The sequence below is a fragment of the Sminthopsis crassicaudata genome, chromosome 1, assembly GCF_048593235.1.
Source record: "Sminthopsis crassicaudata isolate SCR6 chromosome 1, ASM4859323v1, whole genome shotgun sequence".
In the NCBI taxonomy this organism is placed as follows: domain Eukaryota; kingdom Metazoa; phylum Chordata; class Mammalia; order Dasyuromorphia; family Dasyuridae; genus Sminthopsis; species Sminthopsis crassicaudata.
Genome location: NC_133617.1, coordinates 35,964,905 through 35,984,564, shown reverse-complemented (window position 1 = coordinate 35,984,564; position 19,660 = coordinate 35,964,905). Strand labels below are relative to the sequence as shown.

General features: G+C 40.8%; 1 protein-coding gene across 2 annotated transcripts in view; it reads right to left on the bottom strand.

Moving 5' to 3' along the window:
• Positions 1 to 5,685, bottom strand: part of AACS (acetoacetyl-CoA synthetase) — a 93,366-nt gene extending 87,681 nt beyond the window's left edge. The window contains exon 1 of one of the 2 annotated variants that reach the window (XM_074286252.1): positions 5,357 to 5,685. In XM_074286252.1, the coding sequence (XP_074142353.1) occupies positions 5,357 to 5,489 (133 nt within the window). In that variant the 5' untranslated portion in view covers positions 5,490 to 5,685. The remainder of the gene's footprint in view (positions 1 to 5,356) is intronic. The other variant, XM_074286338.1, reaches the window with a different exon arrangement.
• Between the last annotated feature and the right edge of the window lie 13,975 nt (positions 5,686 to 19,660).

Sequence of the window (19,660 nt, the reverse complement as noted above, 5' to 3'; positions counted from 1 at the left end):
ATGAGGAGAAGGGAGAACCTTCCAGGCCCTGGACAGCCAGTGAAAAGGCACAGTCAGGAGATGGAGTATCATGTAAGAAATTGCAAGGTATCCAGGATGTCTACATCACAGAAGTATGCAAGGGAATTAAGTACAAAAAGACTAGAAAGGTATAGGAGGTACAGCGGGGTGGTGCAGTGGATAGAGCACCAGCCCTGAAGTCAGGAGGACCTGAGTTCAAAGCTGATCTCAGACAGCTTTCTGAGCTCAAATCTGGTCTCAAACCCTCACTAGCTGTGTGACCCTGGGCAAATCACTTCACCCTGTTGCCTCAGTTTCTTCATCTGTAAAATGAACTGGAGAAAAAAATGGCAAATCACTCCAGTATCTTTGCCCAAAAAAAAAAAAAAAAAAATGGAGTTATGGAGAGTCAGACATGATTGAACAACAAATGAGAATTTCTAGGAGTAGATGGTGCGGTGTCAAAGGCTTCCAATAAGTCCAATGGGATAAGGATTGAAAAAAAAAAGGCCATTAGGATTTGGAGATTAAGATATCACTGCTAACTTGAGAGATAACAGTTTTAGTGAAAAAATTAGATCAGAAGCAAGAAGGCTATGGAGGGCACAGAAGCAAATAAGAGAAAAGAAGTGAGGCACTTAGTGTATGCAATTAGCTTCCTCAAAAGATTTCAGCTGAGAAAAGGAGGAGAGCTACCATAGCTATGAGCAATGAGCAAGTCTAATAATTTTTTTTTTTAAAGGATAGAATCAAGGATAGCTATCTAAATGTAGGATAGATACATGCAAGGAGAGGAGGCTTCCTCAGTGAGGGAAGCCTTAGCAAGTTATCTTGTATAACACTTTACAAAGGTAAAAAGGAATCCATGCTGACACTTGTGTCAAAGCATATAAAGGGACACTTTTCAAAGGAAGAAATCCAAGCTATCAACAACCATATAAAAATACTCCAAAACATTAATAATTACAAAAATGAAAATTAAAGCAAATCCGAGATTTTAAGTCACATTCCTAAAAATGGCAAAGATAACAAAAAATAAAACAGATTCAGTCCTGCTCTGTTTGTTCAGCTAGAAATTGGTCCAGCCATTCTAGAAAACAATTTGGAATTATACCCCAAAGTTACTAATCTCTCTCTCTCTCTCTCTCCCTCTTCCTCTCTCTCTCCCTCTCTCTCTCTTTCTCTCTCTCCCTCTGTGTGTGTGTGTGTGTGTGTGTATATATATATATATATATATATATATATATATATATATATATATATGCTTTGCAAATCTAAAGCATTGTGCAAATATTAGCTATTATATTATAATGCCTCCTCATTCACTGAAAGTTTTCAATCAAAAGCTAACTGACCATTCCTCAAGCAGCTGGTAGAAGAGATTCTTATTCAAGCCCAAGTGGCAATAGATAGCCTCTATCAAATGTACTGCACACTCCAATGAGGAGGCCTTCCTCCCCCTCAGCATCTGTTGAAATCCTCTCTTTCTCTATCTTTGGAGACCCAACTCTTATCTTCCTCTTCTGATTATCTGTATTGTCTGCACCATTCACTTAATACAAAGAATTTGTTACCTATTGTTTTTGTTTGTATGTAAGTAGGTAACTCTACAAACAGCCCTCCAAAATCTGGTTTAGCACTCCCAGCACTGCCCTTTACACACACTCTATTCCAATCAAACCAATCGACTAGCTATTCCCAGAAGCTGAAATGATGTTTCCCACCTTCAAGTATATCCCAAAGGATGTCATCAGAACCTAAAATATATATCCTTATCCATCTCCACCTTTTAAAATCCTTATCTTCCTTCAAAACTCAGCTCCAATGTCCTTTGAAGGCATTCCTGATTTCCTCCACCTCCTTAAATGTTCCTCTCTTCTCTGAATCTCTTCTTTGCCTCCATCAACCCTTGTATATTCATCCAGACTTGTTTGTATCTAGCCTAGTAAAACATGATCTACTTGAGGGTGAGGTGTATATTTAATCTGTGACTCTTTAGCCCTTAGAACATTGCCTAATACATATTTCAGGTTTATCCCCCACAATGCCTTTCCCAAAGAAAGGTTCAATATACATTTGTTGATTGCTGAATAGGAAAAAGAAGTCATCTAGCCATAGTTCTCTAAAGAAAAGAATAATATGAGGCTAATTTCATAACATTCTTCCCTTCTAATTACATTCAGAATGCAAGGGTCATTCAGCACTTTCCTTAAAGTCCCCTGGAAGAATCCTCACTGTTAGACACATATGCTCAATTGGAATGTTTTTAGGGAGGAAAAAAGTTGAGATGAGAGATTGGCAACAAACCAGTCAGATTGGGTAAATGCAAGGAAAAGCTGCCTGACAGCATGGGGTGTGATGAGAACTCTAATTCCACTTGTCACTGAAACAAATATCAGCAACAGAAGGTGGATCCCATGACTCTTAGAAATCTTAAGGTATCCTGTCCAGAGGCAAAAAGAGTCAGGTCCTGCCCAAAACTCTCTCCACAAAGGGATGACTGGAACTTGAATTTCCCAAGACCAGCATTCATTCTTAGCAGAATGTAAACAATTTGAAAACAAGAATTTTATTCCCTTTTTTGTTTTGTAGCATAATTCTTGGCATATATTAGGGACTTAATAAATGCTTTTTAATTGACTAGTGCATGATAAATGCTTGCTATATTGAATTCAAGTTACAGAACAAATTTCATTCAAGATCCAAGACATCTACCCAGATCTACTCCCCAAATCCCCTATCAACATAATTAGTTGGAACTAAAAATGCAAATTGTGTCCTAGATGGGATAACATATTGTGTCCTAACTTCCAAGTATAAATTAAGTAAAATAGACAAAAAGGTTTAGGGCAAAGATAAAATCCCTAGTAGAAGAAAGATGGGTTTGGGCAGGACCCCACAGTAAGGGCTTCCCTGCCCCCTGGACCAAGAGAGAAGGCAGGAGCAAAAAAGGAGAGAGAACAGTCTGAAAAGGGCAGGGGAAAAGGCCCCTAGAACAAACAGTGAGCAGATATTCTAGCCTTTACCATTTTAGCCAGAATAACTGGCCAGCCACACACAAAGAATAGATCCTGGTTCTCAAGCTCCAAAAAGACAAAATGAGGATGATACAGAAACCAAAAGGGTCTACATCAAAAACCAGGGACACAGGCAGCTTGGCCCCCCCTATTCCCAAGTGTGACCAGAACAAGAATAAAATGTAACTGGGAAATACTTAACAAAATACATAAAAATGCAATAAAACAGATAATATTACATCTTAAAATTAAATTGATATGCAGCCCACAGGGATCCAGATTAGTGGCCCCTCTTTTCTGAGTCTCACGCCACTGATAGAGATTTTAATGTGCTAAGTTTCCACTGCTGGAGCTCTTCAAAGGCTTGATGGGAAGCAGTGGTGTCATCCTTGTTGGGCCCCATCCTGACTCAGAAAACTACAAGTTAATTATGTTATCTACCTTGTACCTCATTTTCACTTCATTATTTAAAATTTCCCAATAATATGCTGATGTGGTTCCAGAAGCCCTTGGGAGTTTTGTTAGCTGCAGATGGCTCAATTCTGGTTTGGCCTCTCAGCTGAAGAGAGAATTCCTGCTCTGAGAGAAACCGGGTTCTCCTAGCTCCACCCACTAAGGTATCTTCAGATGTATGACCGTAGATCCCAAGTTCTAACACCCAACCTGTGACAGAGCCAGCATATTCTGATCCCAAGCATGATTGGAAAAATACTTTGTCAGGTATCCCTGGTAACTAGGAGAGAGTTCCCTTCCCTTCTCAGGGGAAGTTTTTTTTTCCTTTAAAAAGTGAGGGGAGGGAATTTATATTTTTATAAATCCTATGATTCTTATGTAATAGTATCAGGAAAGCACTGAATGCTGTAAAAATAAGGGGCTAGACTAGAATTGATTCTAATTCTAAGGTCATTTCAAGCTCTGAAATTCAATCATTCTAAAAGATTCTGGGTCCAAAGTGACAGCTATGTCTGGATAAGAAGCCACTTTATGGAATGTCAGAGATCTTGGCATCCTATCACTTCATCTAGCAGAGAAGGGAAACTGAGGCTCAGAACACTTCTCCCACAGATACAGCTACTCTATACACACCCTCTTTCTCAGGTCCAACCACTCAGTCCTGCACCTATGAAGCAACTGTCACAAAAACACGGCCCCACGACATTCCTCTCTCCCTCCTCTAACAAAGGGGAAATACTAAGGCACAGAAATGCCCTCCCATTATCACTCTTCCCTGCCAAGGAATGCTTTCCAAAACCAAGTTTAGGGGTGGTGAGGAGCAGCGCAGAGATAAACAAGGAGAAACAGGCACTTGCCACGGTTCCTCATACCTCAATCTGGGGCCTTTACCATCTAAAGATGAGGGGAAAGGGAAAGAGAGACCAAAGTCTGAGGCCCTTCTCCACCAGACATCTGCCCACACTCCTCCTCTTTCCTCCCCAAGAATGCTTTCTCCTCCCCCCTTCACTTCTTCATCAACCATGGGGGAAGCTATTGACCACCCAAACTCCCATGGCCCCCTTAACAGCTCAGTCACCCGCACCCCTGAGGGAGCTGAGAAAGGAGGGAAGCTGACGAGCACCCCCCCAAGACCCCTTATATATATGCTGTCACTCGCCAAGAGCTGGGCAAAGAGAGGGGAGAGGAGAGAATTATCTGCCCCGTCACTTAGTGCTAGTGACCAGAAGACAAACACAGTAACCCAAATGCACTATGTCCACACATGCAACCGGGGGCAGGCGAACAGGAGAAACGGAGGCATGGAGCCAAAGGAGCACAAAGTTTCCTGCCTCTGCCCCTGCCTCAGGGCAGTGCCCTGCCTGCTTTGCTTTCGGCTCCCAGTTCTACTCATATCAAGCTGACAGGAGGGGAAACTGAGGCAGGAGCCAGAGCTGTTTTTCAAACACTCCTGTCTCTGGTTCCTCCCTCCCTGCCCACTGACAAAAGGGTAAACTGGGCCAGGAAGTGGTATTCTTCCACTTGCATGTTCCCTCCCCATGCCCTTCCTGCAGTTAGAGGGGGGTAAACTGAGGCAGGGGAGAGGAGGAGAAGAGGGGAGGAGCCTCACCACCCACATCCCACCCTCTCAAAGAGGCAGACCCATCACCACACCCCGTCAATGACGGGCGGGTAAACCGAAGCAGAGGGGTGGGGCTCACCCACGCCACGCCCCCTCAATGACGGAAGGGTACACTGAGGCACAGGGGGAGGGGCTCACCACCCACGCCACGCCCCCCCAACGACAGGCGGGTACAATGAGGCAGAGGGGAGGGGCTCACCACCCATGGCCCGCCTCCTCAATGACAGAAGGGTCCCCACCCTCCCCCGCCCTGTCGGCCCCTCACCCAGCACTGGCCCGCGGCCGCAGCGCACGGCCGCCCGGAAGCGGTCCATCTGTGCGTTCCTCTTGCCATCGGGCTCCCACATCACCTGCGCCTCCATAATCTCCTCGTGCCCGGCCCGCGCCTCCTTGGACATGGCTGCGGCTCCGGGGCCCGGCCCGGAGGCCGGGGCTGCGAGGCCGGGCGGAGGGCGGCCGGGGCCGGGGTCGCGCGCGGACTCCGCGCCTTCGCTCTCTCGAGCACGCCCCCCTCACACACGGACCCAGTCGGGAGCGGCGCGCGCGCGTACGAGACGCGAGTGCGTGCGCGCGCCCTGCCGGGACCCCGCGCCCACTGCTCCGGATCTGGGCAGCTGTCGCGGCGGCTGCGGGAGCGGAGGGCGCTAGGCTGCGCGCGAGGACAGCGGTAGTCTCACGAACGTCCCAGAGGCAAGTGAGCCGGCTCCTTCCGCCGCCCCACTCAAAGGGGCGCCTCCGTCCCGCCCCAAGGACTTCTAGCCCCGCCTCTCGCGGCAGCTGGCACGCCCTTGGCATGTTCTCGGAAATCCAAGCATAAAGTTGTGTTAAGCAGAAAGCTATGTAACCTTCCGCCACCTGTCAGCCAGGGCAGGAAAAAGAGTCCCCAAACATATCTGACCCGGCCCAAGAGGCAGAATGAATGGGTCCTGCCAGTCTGCCGCGAAGCCGGCACCCAGCAGTCCCCTCCCGAGGCCTGGCAGGAAGGCCCTTCGGATCCAAGGGGAAATAATAATTCCTTCCAATACCATGGAAACAATTCACGTTTTTAGAAGTAGGGTGGATTTTATTATTAATAATAAAAACAGCTAATGGTTATATAGTGTAAGTTTGCAAAGCGTTTTTCAAACATCTCATTCCGTGGATCCCTCCAAAACACACTAGCCACGCGACTTTGGAGAAACCATCTTCCTTCTGCCTCAGTTTCTTGTTCATTGAGAACACTAGCCCCTCCCCCCGCCGCTGTGGCGAAGATCGAACGAGATATTCGCCGACCTTAAAGTGACAGAGATGATAATAATGCTTATTTCCAAGGGTGGTTGTGATGAAAAAAAGAGAAGAATCGATGGGAAATTTGGACCTATGCCCAAAGGGCCATCAAGCCACGCATAGCCCTTAATCCAGCAATATCTCTCTGGGTCTGTATCCCACAGGGATCATCAAAATGTACACAATAGTCATAGCACATGCGCCAAGAGATTAGTGCAACTCTTGTAGTGGCAAAGAATGGGAAACTGACATCTTGGGGAATGGCTGAACGACTTGTGGTCTGTGAATGCGATGGAATAGCACCGTGCTAAAAGAAATGATGAGCACGGATACATATATTGTAGGTAACTTATACTTTCACATATGTAACATGTATTGGTCAACCTGCCATCTGGGGGAGGGGGTGGGGGGGAAGGAGGGGAAAAGTGAAACAAAAGGTTTTGCAATTGTCAATGCTGGAAAATTACCCATGCATATGTCTCGTAAATAAAAATTAATTAATTTTTTATGAAGATAAATGATGAGCAGATAAATTTCACAAAAACTTGGAAAGACTTGGATAAACTAATGCTGAGTGAAGCGAGCAGAGCCAGGAGAACGTGGTACGCAGCAATAGCAACACTGTGCGATGATCAACTATGATAGACTTTGTTTGCTCTTCTCAGCAATGGGAAGACTGTTCCAAAGGGCTTGTGATGTCAAATGCCATCCACAGCCCAAGAACTGATGGACTCTGAATGCAGTTGGAAACGTGCTATTTTCATTTTCTTTATTTTTTCTCAGAGGTTTTTTTTTCCCTTTTAATGTTTCTTCCTTCACAAACGTGATTTTACGTGATTGCATCTAATGTGTGTGTATATATATATATAATATAGTCCATACACACGTGTCTGATGCCTTATCATTTCGAGATTTGAAACTCAAAAAATTTTAAATGGATGTTTAAAAATGGTCATTACATATAATTGAGAAAAATAACATACTATTTTTAAAAGGAGGAAAAAAATATGTGTAAAGCACTTTGCAAACCGTAAAAGTGCCGGTTCAGATGCCAGCTAAAGGCAGCTAGATGATTCAGTGGACCTGGAGTCAGGAAGTCCTGAGTTCAAATCCAACCTAAGACACTTAGCTGTATGAACTTAGGTAAAACTCACTCTCTGGACTTTTTTTTTTTTTTTTTTTATTTTTTTATTTCTTCTATTATTCTCTTAAAATCACTTTCATTTTCATGACAGAACCTCAAACCGTTGGCCAAGGAAAACGAATCTTAGCCTCTGGGCATTATTTATTCAACAATCCAATTCCAATAACACTAGTTAAGCCTCTTTTGTATGCAGAACACTCTCTTTGAAATAAAATCAATTCCCTAACTCCACAGAGCTTATCTGAACCAGAAATGGGTGGGAGGGGGATGGAAGCGTAGGAAAGAGAAGGTAGAAAGGAAATAGGTCTTCAGTGTATATGATTATAATGCATAATGATAACTGATTTGTGCGTAGGCTGAGGAAGGGAAAAGCAATGATGAAGAGTACTGACTGCATGCCAGATGGATTATTGCAATAGCCTGCTCGCTTCCCACAAGTCCATCCCACTCCACCTAGTTATCAAAAGGATCTTCCTAAAGAGAAAGTGTGACCTTCTCACTCTCCCTCCTCAAAGCTCAGGGGCTCCCAGTCATCTCCAGGATCAAAAGTAAAATCCCCAATTTGGATTCATAATCTGTCATAATCTATCTTCCCCACACCCATGCAGACTTTTTACTCTCTTCTTACACCCACCACTACACACTCCTACATCCAGTACCAGTGGCCTCCTTTGCTATTTCACGCACAAGATACTTCATTCTTCTTTACCAGGTATTTCTCATACCTGAAGCTCTCTTCTCTTTATCCTCATTTCCACCTCCTGGAATCCTAGACTTTCTTCAGATCTCACCTGAAGTCCCTCCCTTCTGCTCGAAATCTTTCCCACTCCCCACTAGGATCAGAGTCAGGAAGATTCATCTTCCCTAATTTAAATCCAACCTGGGTAAGTCACTTCACCCAGTTTGCCTCAGTTTCCCCATCTGTAAAATGAGCTGGAGAAGGAAATGGCAAACCACTGCAGTATCTTAGCCAAGAAAAGCCCAGATGAGGTCATGAAGAGTCAGACAAAACTGAAATGATAGGCACCTTTCTTCCGTTGATTAATTTATCTTGCTATATTTTGTGGGTACCTAATTATTTGTATGTTGTGTTCCCCGTAAATTAGCCTAAGAGTTTCTTGAGAGCAGAAACTGTATTTTATCTTTGTATTTCCAGCATCCAGTAAGTGCTTAATAAATGTTTTCTAACTTGATATCACTCTACACACATACCCTAATTTATACCCACTGATATAAAAAGAAATAAGCAGCCCCTGATCCTTCCTGTGTGGAGATTCTTCTCAGTGATGGCAGATGGGAAGAAATAACAATCTAAAAAAAAAACAGGACACATCCAACACTTAGAATGAGGCAGCAGAATAATGATTTCTTCTGTGAGAAATCACAAACCTTCTTTAATTTCCCTGCTGTGGTATGTCTTTGACAATACAAGAAGCAGAGATTGAATCAAAATGCCCTACACTAGACATAAACAATACTTTTTAGGAAGGTTTTATCAGTGGACACCTTACTTTCCCTTCTATATCTACCCCCCCACTTTCAGCCATAACTTACAGGTGGGTGAAGATATCTGGGCAGTGAGGAGTTTCTCAGTCCCTTCACTTGGTACCTGCATAACTAGTATTTTATATTATAGGTTAAAAACTACCTGGAATTATTATGAATACCAAATAGACTAATCTAGGCAAAACACTCACAGGGAACGGGGAAAATCAAATACTGGTCATTTTTGTACTTAGCCTAATGACTTCCAATGGCTCACTGAGATTCTAGCTAGCTTTTTTAGCCATTCTCTCCATCTTTAAGGTTACCCTAAGGCTCACACACCATCTTTTAAACTATTTTTTAACATATCTTTTAAACTTTTTACTATCACAATGTACACAAAAGCCTCAAAAAACGTTAAAGCCACTATGTAAATATGACTGCTGAATTGAGGAGCCACGCCTTGTCATTTCTGTCAATATTATCTTTGCGTAACTGGGACTTCACCCCATGGGCTAGCTGCTGCTTGTGGGTAACCGGGGCTGTTGGCTGGGCAGTGAACACCTGGAAAGCTTTAGGAAGATGAGGAAATCTCCTTAACCTGTGATAGCAGGGGCAGAGGCAGGTCATTTCTGAAAGGAGAGGCAGCTTGTGCTGTTTCTTATAACACATGGCCTTCTTTCTAGACTTCCCATGAGGGACACCCATTTCCTTCCCCCAGTGGGAAAAACAGTGAACTTTGAGCATACAGATGCTGAAGCACCTGTGTGGGTAGAGAAGCAAGCTTGAGCTTGAGCATTAGGTCCCTGGCTACTTTATCCACTCTTTTTTCTTTTTTTTTTTTTTCTTTTTTTCCCATGAACTTACATGACTGAAGAGCAATCCCAAAATAGACATATTCGACCTCAGAAAAGTTTAGGGGTTTCAGAAGTTCAATGTCCTTTGGCCTAAGATGACTAGTGGAAGATGAGGTTTCTGTGCTAGAGACATTGACCACCCAGAGAGGGAAGGTCTCAGCCCCTGCCCTGACTTGTCAGGAAGCCATAGGCTTAAACAGAATTATTTGGACAAGGAAATATAAAATGCCTATTCATCAGTAATACAAACTGCTTCACAATTTCATGTTTTTATAATCAACTTTCTGGGAGTAATTATAAATTACTGCATCTTATTTATAGTGTCTGTCAATGCATTTGTGTTTAACATTTCTTTATCGAGGTAGAAATAAATAGCTGTCCTACATGTATACATATATTGTATTTAATTTATACTTTAACATATTGAACATGTATTGGTCAACCTGCCATCTTGGGGGAGGGGAAGGAGGGGAAAAATTAGAACAAAAGGCTTGGCAATTGTCAATGTTGTAAAATTACCCATGCATATATCTGGTAAATAAAAACTATTATAAAAAAAAATCTTCAGAACTTAAATAGTAGATGCTTAAATAAATACTTGACTAATTTACTGGCCAAATATTTCATACATGTAATTTCATTTGATCAATACAACCACCTATATTAATGTAAAAAATAAATAAATAAATAGCTGTCCTAAACCCTATTCATGTTGTTCACTGAGAACTTTGCACTTTGCCTTTTGGGGAGGCACTAGATTTGCACCAAATTAAGCTTTAAAGTAATTTCACCAGGGCTTTGGAGTGAGGGGTTTAAAGGGCCAAAGAGGCAATTTAAAAAAAAAAAAAAAAAAAAAAAAAGAACCTGATCTCTCTCTTTGAAGATCAAGTTCTCTAGGGCTAAACTCAGTCACTTATATGAGCCCAGAGAAAAAGAGTCCTTTAGTAGAGAGAGTGCAGTGTTTTAAATTCTTAGTTCTGAATGCCAAGGACTGAAAATAAAGTTAACCACCACTGTAGCCTTGCTAATCCTTATGATACCCGGATGAATTGCAGAATGGCCCAAAGCCAGGTGTGCATTCATGGGAGAGTCTGTCTCTGCTTTTGCACAAACTGTCCCTAATTCCTTGAATGTATTACTTCCTCATTTCTACCTCTTAGAATCTGTACCCACTTCAAAGCAGCTGAAGCACCATCAAGACTTTTCTAACCCATCATCCCTAACCACTAGAGTCCACCCACTGAAAATATATTTTTTGTAATTATACTTGCGTTTATTTTAATATTTTATTTATCATATTTATTTTGTCTATTATGTAATGGGAGTGAGCCTACTTTCTAGCTCTATGAGGGTGGGCATTGACCTCTTGCTCAGGAATAAGTATTTCACTTTACAAAGATCAGCTCTTGAGTGATCCTAATTCATTCTCATGGTGGATTGTGACAAAACTTCACAAAAGATTTAGACAATCTCTTCTTTTAGTAATTATAAATTGAAGGTACCTTCAATTAGAAATGGTCTCTCTCAACAGTGGGAAGTCATCGTGGATCATAATATAGCATTTTTACTCTTTTTGTTGTTGTTGCATTTTGTTTTCTTTTTTTCTTTTTTTTTCCTTTTTGATCTGATTTTTCTTATGCAACATGATAAGGGTAGAAATATGTATAGAAGAATTGCATATGTTTAACATATTATTTACTTGCCATCTAGGGGAGGGGGTAGGAAGAAAGGGGGGGGGGGAATTTGAAACCCAAAGTTTTGTAAGAGTCAGTGTTGAAAAATTATCCATGCATATGTTTTGAAAATAAAAAGCTTTAATAAAATAAAGAAATGGCCTCTCTCAGGCCATTTACAGCCCCAGCTCTCCTTTGGACTAGGTGAAGGGAGGGATTTCTCTCTCCTCTCCCTCAGCCACCCTACTTCTCACTGCATGGCAGGGAGAACATGTACTTGCTTAGTTCTTGCTTAGATGATGCTTAGAGTTGAGCCTTAATAGCCTGGGAGACTTTTCTGCTTTACGTTTCTTTTCCTGAATATAAATCACTTAACAGTGATTCTGAGAAGTGTCTATTTCCAGCTTGTGATTTCAAGAGGTCAGAACCAGCTGACCAGTGGGAAGTATTTCTCATAATGATGTTTCTTGGAGGAGATGACTACACATAAGATCATCCTGAACTCAAAAGGACAAAAGAGTCATACCTCCTAGGCCAGAAAATTAGGACTTGTAAGTTACTGAGAATAAATCTGAGGACATTGTGAAATAACTGATTAGATATTCCAAAAAGTTGGTCTTGCCTCCTGAAAGAATGTATTTTCTCCTGGGGAATTTTTGTTTTATTGTGTTTTTTTGTTTGTTTGTTTGTTTTTTGCTGAGGCAATTGAGGTCAAATGACCAGCCCAGGGTCACACAGCTAGGAAATGTTAAGTGTGTGAGACTAGATTTGAACTCAGGTCCTGCTGACTTCAGGGCTGGGGCTCTATCTACTGCACCAATTAGCTGCCCCTTGTTTTAAGTATTTCTTAAAGGAAAATTATTAGTCATTTGTGTTTTACATAGTTTACCCATATTGGAGAAAATAAATAAATAGCTGTCCTAAAACAAAACCTGTTGAGCATTTTGTGGGCTGGAGAACATAGATGTGTTTTTAAAAAGATTTTCCCCAAAAGTTCTAGTCTGAGGAGAGGTATAATGTGCTTGGAAGTAAAAGATCAATCTGATTCCTACTTCTCCACCCACACTTTTAGAATAAGATAAATCTGAACTGTCTGCACTTACAGATGAAAGTTGTTTTGTTTATTGTCTTTGTATCCCCAGTGCCTGGCTCATGGTAGCCACAATGAATTCATATTCATTAAGTGAATGAATGAGTCTTGTACTTGGAATTAGGAAAATTTAGTTTCTAATTCCACTTCTGACACTTATTTCCTTTGTGACCATGGGCAAGCCACAATTTCTCTGAGTGTCATTTATAAAATAAGGATAAACATCATCAACTTCACAGGCAATTTGTTAGATTCAAATAAGATTATATAATTGTAATAACTAGTATTTATAACAGGATTTTGTTGGTTCAGAGATAATAATAGCAACAGCTAACATTTATATAGGATTTTAAGGTTTTCAAAGTGCTTTACAAATCTCATTTGATTTCCACAATAATCCTGGGAAATAGGCTTCTGAGGAAGGACAGGGTAAAAGGACATAGAGATTAGTATAAACAGGGAAAAACAATGGTGGGAAAGACATATATAAAAAAAAGACAAAAATAGATTTGCAAAGTGTTCTATATATGTTATCTCATTTAAGCAGTGCATTAGCGTACTATATAAATGTTTAACAACCAAGGAATGTTAAGTTTTGCAAAACACAGTTTTAAATATTATCTACATTTTCTCTATCACTTAAGTTACAGTCAACAAAACAATAGATCAAGACCAGATTTGTAGCATTTGCTGACTGCTAAAGTGTAAATGCTCATACTAAAAATGTAATGACTAGAACTCCTCCCATAACACCTCAGTGTGTAAGTCTCTGCCAAGACAGAGTAGGCATGTGTGATGCCATGGTAAATTGGACATTGGACTTGGAGTCAGTCAGTCAATCAATGAACATTTATTAAATACTTGCTGCTATGTGCCAGGTCCTATTCTAAGTGCTGGGATACAAATACAAATAAAAAGAAAGAAAACCCTGCCCTCAAGAAGCTTACCTTCTAATGAGGGAATACCACACAAATGAAGCTGAAAAGGATAAAAGCTAAGAGAAGAAAGGTACCTGAGGTGGGGGCAAGATGGAGAATTCTAAAGAAATCCAAAAAACTACAGCCAAATAGGAGATGAAAATATTACTGTGCTGAACTCCCTCTTTTTAAAATTTTCAATAATATTTTATTTTTCCAAATACGTGTAAAGATAGTTTTCAATGTTCATTTTTGAAAGACTTTGTATTCCAAATGTTTCTCCCTCCTTTATCGAACCCCTCCCCAAGACTGCAAGCAATCTGACATTGGTTAAATATGTGCAATTCTTTTAAACACATTTCTATAGTTGTTGTTTTATACATGAAAAAAATCAGACAAAAGGAGAACAAAGCACAAGAAAGGAAAAGAAACAAACAGAAGAAAAAAAATGAAAATACTAAGCTTTGATCCCATATTCAGTCTCTCTCTGGATGCATTTTCCATCCCGAATCTTTGGGAATTGCCTTGAATCTCACCAAATTGTTGAGAAAAGCCAAGACCATCACAGTTGATCATTACATAAACATTTTGGCACATACAGGTCCCTTACCCTCCTTTAAGATCTCTTTGGGATATAAGCCCAGCAGTATGCACAGTATGATAACTTTTTGAGCATAGTTCCAAACTGCTCTCCAGATCCATTCACAACTCCACCAACAATGCATCAGTGTCCCAGTTTTCCCACAGCCTCTCCAACATTCATCATTATTTGTTCCTGTCATCTTAGCCAATCTGAGAGGTGTGTAGTGGTATCTCAGAGTTGCCTTAATTTGTTCTTCTCTAATCAATAGAGCATTTTTATATGACTAAAATGTGAGCCCTTTTTAAGTGGAGGTTTGGGGAGTTCATTGCTCAGCCCTCCAAACCTAAGGGGTAGCAGGAATTGATGAGATGTGAGCACCAAGGCTAGTTGTATTCTGTAGGACAAAGAGACTTCTAAATGATGAAGTTCCTGGCTCATGATAACAGAATAGAAAAGTCCGTACATGTCCTAACTTGGAATCAAGAAAACCTTAACTTGAATCTTGCCTTACACCCTAGCTAGCCATATGACCTTAGGCCTCCTTCATCAGTAAAATGAACATAATAGTACTCTCCAGCTAGGTTCATTGAAGGAATTAAAAAGATAAGATAGAAAAGATAATGGACAAAGCTATACAAATGTTAGCTATTGTGAATTCTTATCTTGTTTCATTTGGGCCTCATTCTGCAGGTGGTTACCTGAGTTACATTCAAGCTAAGGACTTCCCGGATTGAAAAGGATCTAAGCCTGGAAAAAAGCCATTTTTACTCAGCAACATAATAGGTTACTCTCCAGTGGGATAAGGAGACTTGTTCCCATTGTCAATTGTTATAACTTTATTTGAGTTCCATTCATAGAACCACAGATTTAGAGATGGAAGAGCTATATAACTCACTCCCTCATTCTACATGTAGCCCACGAAGACTTTGAAGGGTCCTTATTCCAATTCCTTTTCTTTTAGGGACTCCCTGTGAGCAAGTACATTTTCCCCTCAGGGTCCTATGGGTAACCCCAAAGAGTTGGAGATAGTTTTTCTAATGGTATTAACCTTAAACCTTAAATTCCAATTTGTTCTACCCAATGTTAATCACCAGTCCCAGCTAATATTTCTTCAATATCTTTGATATTATCAATTTAATACTAATGTTATTACTATTGTTGATAAATATTAATATCATTAATATTATCATCAGTTTTATCCATTAGCTTTTACAAAGGATGCTTTCAGAGAAAATATAGCAAGCAAAAAAGATACCAAAAAAATTCTCCCTGGCCCTGAACCAGGGTCTCTCCCATCCATTACTTTAGCCCTTGAGGAAAATGGGTTCAAGTTTATGTGGTTACTACAAGCATTCACATACACCCAAGTTCACTCTCAAATATGTCCCAGCAGATGAAAAAGTCACTCTGTTTGCTGTATGGCCAGATAATTGAGATACTGGAGAGATCCACTGCTGGACCCAGTCAAATAGGTCAGGAAGGTCTCCATTCAGGACCTCTTCCAGCTGGCTCTCATGACCCCTTCAGATATTACAGAGCTTTGTGCCAAAGGAAAGAAGGCACAAATAGGAAACAGCTCCGTTCCAAGCTCATCCCTTGGCACTTGTTAACTCAGGTTGGCTCAACAGAGAGGATCCTCCCCTGCTCTACAACTGACCTTCGAGCACTCCGACACTCAATTTAGACTCTACGGTCATCAAGAAATTAAACAAGCAAATTTCTCCATTGGAGTCTCATGTATGCACTTTCTATTCTGGCTCAACAGCCAAAAAGGTCTTTTTAAGCAGATAGGAAACAGTCACCATGTTGCTCTCTCAAGTCGAGAGCAAGGTCCCTCCATGTACATCTAAAAGCAGCTTCTCCAAACTCCCATGCATTCTCCCAGGACTGGTCTTTCACTAAATACATCAGCGAGAAGTTTGAGACTGAGAAATTTTCCCAAGTTCACAAAGGCTGTCCTGAGCAGAGCTGGGATTGATATCCAGCATCCTTTCCTCTCCTGGACATTTCCTTCCCACACACCCATGAGTCACCAGAGTCAGTGGGCATGAAAGGACATCTTTATTTATGACTTTGCTCTCATTTCCCCCTTCTCTTCAGTAGTTCAGCACCTAGTAAAATTCTAACAGTTCAGCATTTATTAAACACCTGTTGTGTGACTGGCACTAAAGTTTTATTTTTTATTGGTCTCATGATTTATCTATATTGGAGCTATCAGTGGGGAACAAATCAATACAAATAAACATCTTCTGGGCTAGGACTCTGAAAGGATGAGTAACTTATCCCTCATTACCCAATTATATGTGGAAAAGGTGGTTTAGATCCTCCTGGGCACAACACAAAAATAAGATAATTCTGCACTCAGGAAGCTTACATTCTAACAAATGTAAAGGTGTATGGAATGGAGAGATAAAGTGAAGAACTTACAGGAATGGGTGAATTCTTTTTCTGTATTTTATTTTTATTATTTCTTTTTCTCCGTAATCTGCATAAGTACAATATGTGCAGGCCTATATTTACTTGAGCCTTGGCCAGCTATAAACATATTTACTTAACCTGAGCTGATGACATTTATCAGTATTTGACATTTATCCATATTTAGACTATTAGTTTAAACACTGCTTGATTATCTAAAGCCTGAAGTCCTGATTTTCTGTTTCCTCGAAATCAGGTGATTTCGAGGAAATAGAAACCTTCCATTCCAATGTCTCCAGATAGCAACAACCAATTCGATGCCTCCCCTTCCCCCACAATGCTCTTTTTCTTGTGATGTAATCTCTTGTAACAAAATCTATAAAAGCTGTGTATCTTTACTAATTCTCTGGCCCTTCAGCAGTGAGTACCTTCTTTCCCAGTGCGACTGCCCATTCTCAAGAGAATTTAATCATAAACAATCTTTCTGCTTTCTACTTTGAGTGATCTCTGAGTAGTCATTTTGAGTAGGGGTCTTTTTACATCCCACACAAAGGGGAATGGCAGTGGAGGGTTTTTGTCTCAGCAGTTACAAGAATGGTAGGTAGAGTCATAGAACTATTGATCTTCTCACTCCTTCCAGTCTCAATGATGGCTTGGATTTGATTGAAGGTCAGGAGAGATTTGAGAGAAGAGAGGAGCATGTTTGGTGGAAGGGGAGATGGCAAGATGCCCGTATTTTTTAATTCAGAGCATTGTCTGCAATCAGTTAGATATAATGGGTTGGGGGAGGATTCTGGGAAGATGGTGGAGTACATTAGATTTAGTGGGTTGGGGTGAATTCTGTCTGTCACTCACCCATTTATCCGTCAGGAGAGTTCAGCCCCAGGTGGAATCCCCAAACTGCAAGAATTAACTTCCCCACAGTGGGAAGTTTATAGCCTCTGGAAATTAGGGTCTAAAGCATTGAAATAATCATATTTCATAATTTTAAAAATTATGAGGGGAGAGATAACTGTCCTTTTTTTATGATTTGTTTGTTTGTCTTGAACATTTTTTTTAACTTCAAAAAAAAGTTTTTGTTTTGCACTGATGCAATTGGGGTTAAGTGACTTGCCCAGGGTCACACAGCTAGGAAGTATTAAGTGTCAGATGTGGGATTTGAACTCAGGTCCTCTTGACTTCAGGGCTGGTGCTCTACCCACTGCAACTAGCTGCCCTTAAAAGAAAAAAAAAATTTAAGACAAATTCACAGATCTCAGGTTAAGAATCTTTGATCTATCTTCATGGCTATTGAATATTGCTATTAAGTGGTGCAGTAGATAGTGCTCTGGACCTCTTGTCAGGAAGACCCAAGCTCAAATCCAGCCTCAGACACTTCCTGGGCAAGTCACTTAAATTCTGTCTGTCTCAGTTTCCTCAACTATAAAATGGGGATAATAATAGCACCTGCCTCTATACTCAAAACATAATATGAATCAGATTCCTTCACAAAAAAAGAAATGCTAAACATAACATTAATGGAACAACTTTGGATTTGGTAAGTTATGCCTAGTGAAACAATCTACTGATACTTAAATCTCATGAAAACCTAAGGCAGTTGGCAAGATGAATAACTAGACATTTTATTTTTCACCTACTCTTAGCACTGTCTAAACACATCTGCTGGTAAGCTGGCCAGGCTTGGGACAATTCTACTGGTCAGTGACCTTCCTTTCTGATGCAGAAACTAACCCAATCTGAAAGGGTTCCTAGGTCCTTCCCACTTCCTCCAACCAAGTGGAAACAGGACCTCCAGACCTCTTGTCTCGAAACTTAGACCTGTCCATCCTGCCCTGAGAATAATGTTTGAATGTTTGTGGCAGCTCTTTTTGTAGTGGCTAGAAACTGGAAGATGAATGGATGTCCATCAATTGGAGAATGGTTGGGTAAATTATGGTATATGAAGGTTATGGAATATTATTGCTCTGTAAGAAATGACCAACAGGAGAAATACAGAGAGGCCTGGAGAGACTTACATCAACTGATGCTGAGTGAAATGAGCAGAACCAGAAGATTACTATACACTTAAACAACAATACTGTATGAGGATGTATTCTGAAGGAAATGGATATCTTCAACATAAAGAAGATCCAATTCACTTCCAGTTGATCAATGATGGACAGAAACAACTACACCCAGAGAAGGAACACTGGGAAGTGAATGTAAATTGTTAGCACTACTGTCTATCTACCCAGGTTACTTATACCTTCGGAATCCAATACTTAACGTGCAACAAGAAAATTGGATTTACACAAATATATTGTATCTAGGTTATACTGTAACACATGTAAAATGTATGGGATTGCCTGTCATCTAGGGGAGGGAGTAGAGGGAGGGAGGGGAAAATTTGGAAAAATGAATACAAGGGATAATGTTATAAAAAAAAATTACTCATGCATATATACTGTCAAAAAAAATTTATAATAATAAAATTAATAAAAAAAGGAAGTTGCACTAAAATTGTATGGATAATGGTAAATAAAGTAAAATTATTTTCCCATTAAAAAAAAAAAAGAGAGAGAGAATAATGTTTGATGACCTACTCAAGGGAGGAAATACAGACAGACAAGGCAACTCAGGTGAATCTATGCTATACGTGGGAGACAGAAGTGTCACTCATACCTGCCCCACCTTTTTCCTGAGAAATCTAGAGGTAATCTGGCACCTGGGAGAATCAAAGCAAGTCAGACCTGGTAGCTACCTCTTTCTTTTACATTATGTGCCCCTGGGGTCACAGCACTCCAAAACTAAGTCCACCCCTGGCTGGGCCAATGAATGGCCTGAAACAGATCCTAAAATTTATAGTCAACTGAAACCAGGAAGGTTTCTACTCTTCATGGAGCAGTCCCTGCCTACATCTGGAATGAACTTCCTCCAGATATCTATCTTTAAGAATTCATTATCTTTCTTCTGGGCTCTTCTGGAAGCTTTCTTGCCCCACCTATGACTTCTGTCCCTCTCCTTCCTCAAATGTTCCAGAACAAGTTTCCTTTTCCCTTCCTTGTTTTATACTTAAGTGTGTATATGATCTATTTCCCATGCTTTGCAATAGAATGCAAACTCCTCCAAGTCTGGAGCACTTTTGTTCCTGTCTCTGAAT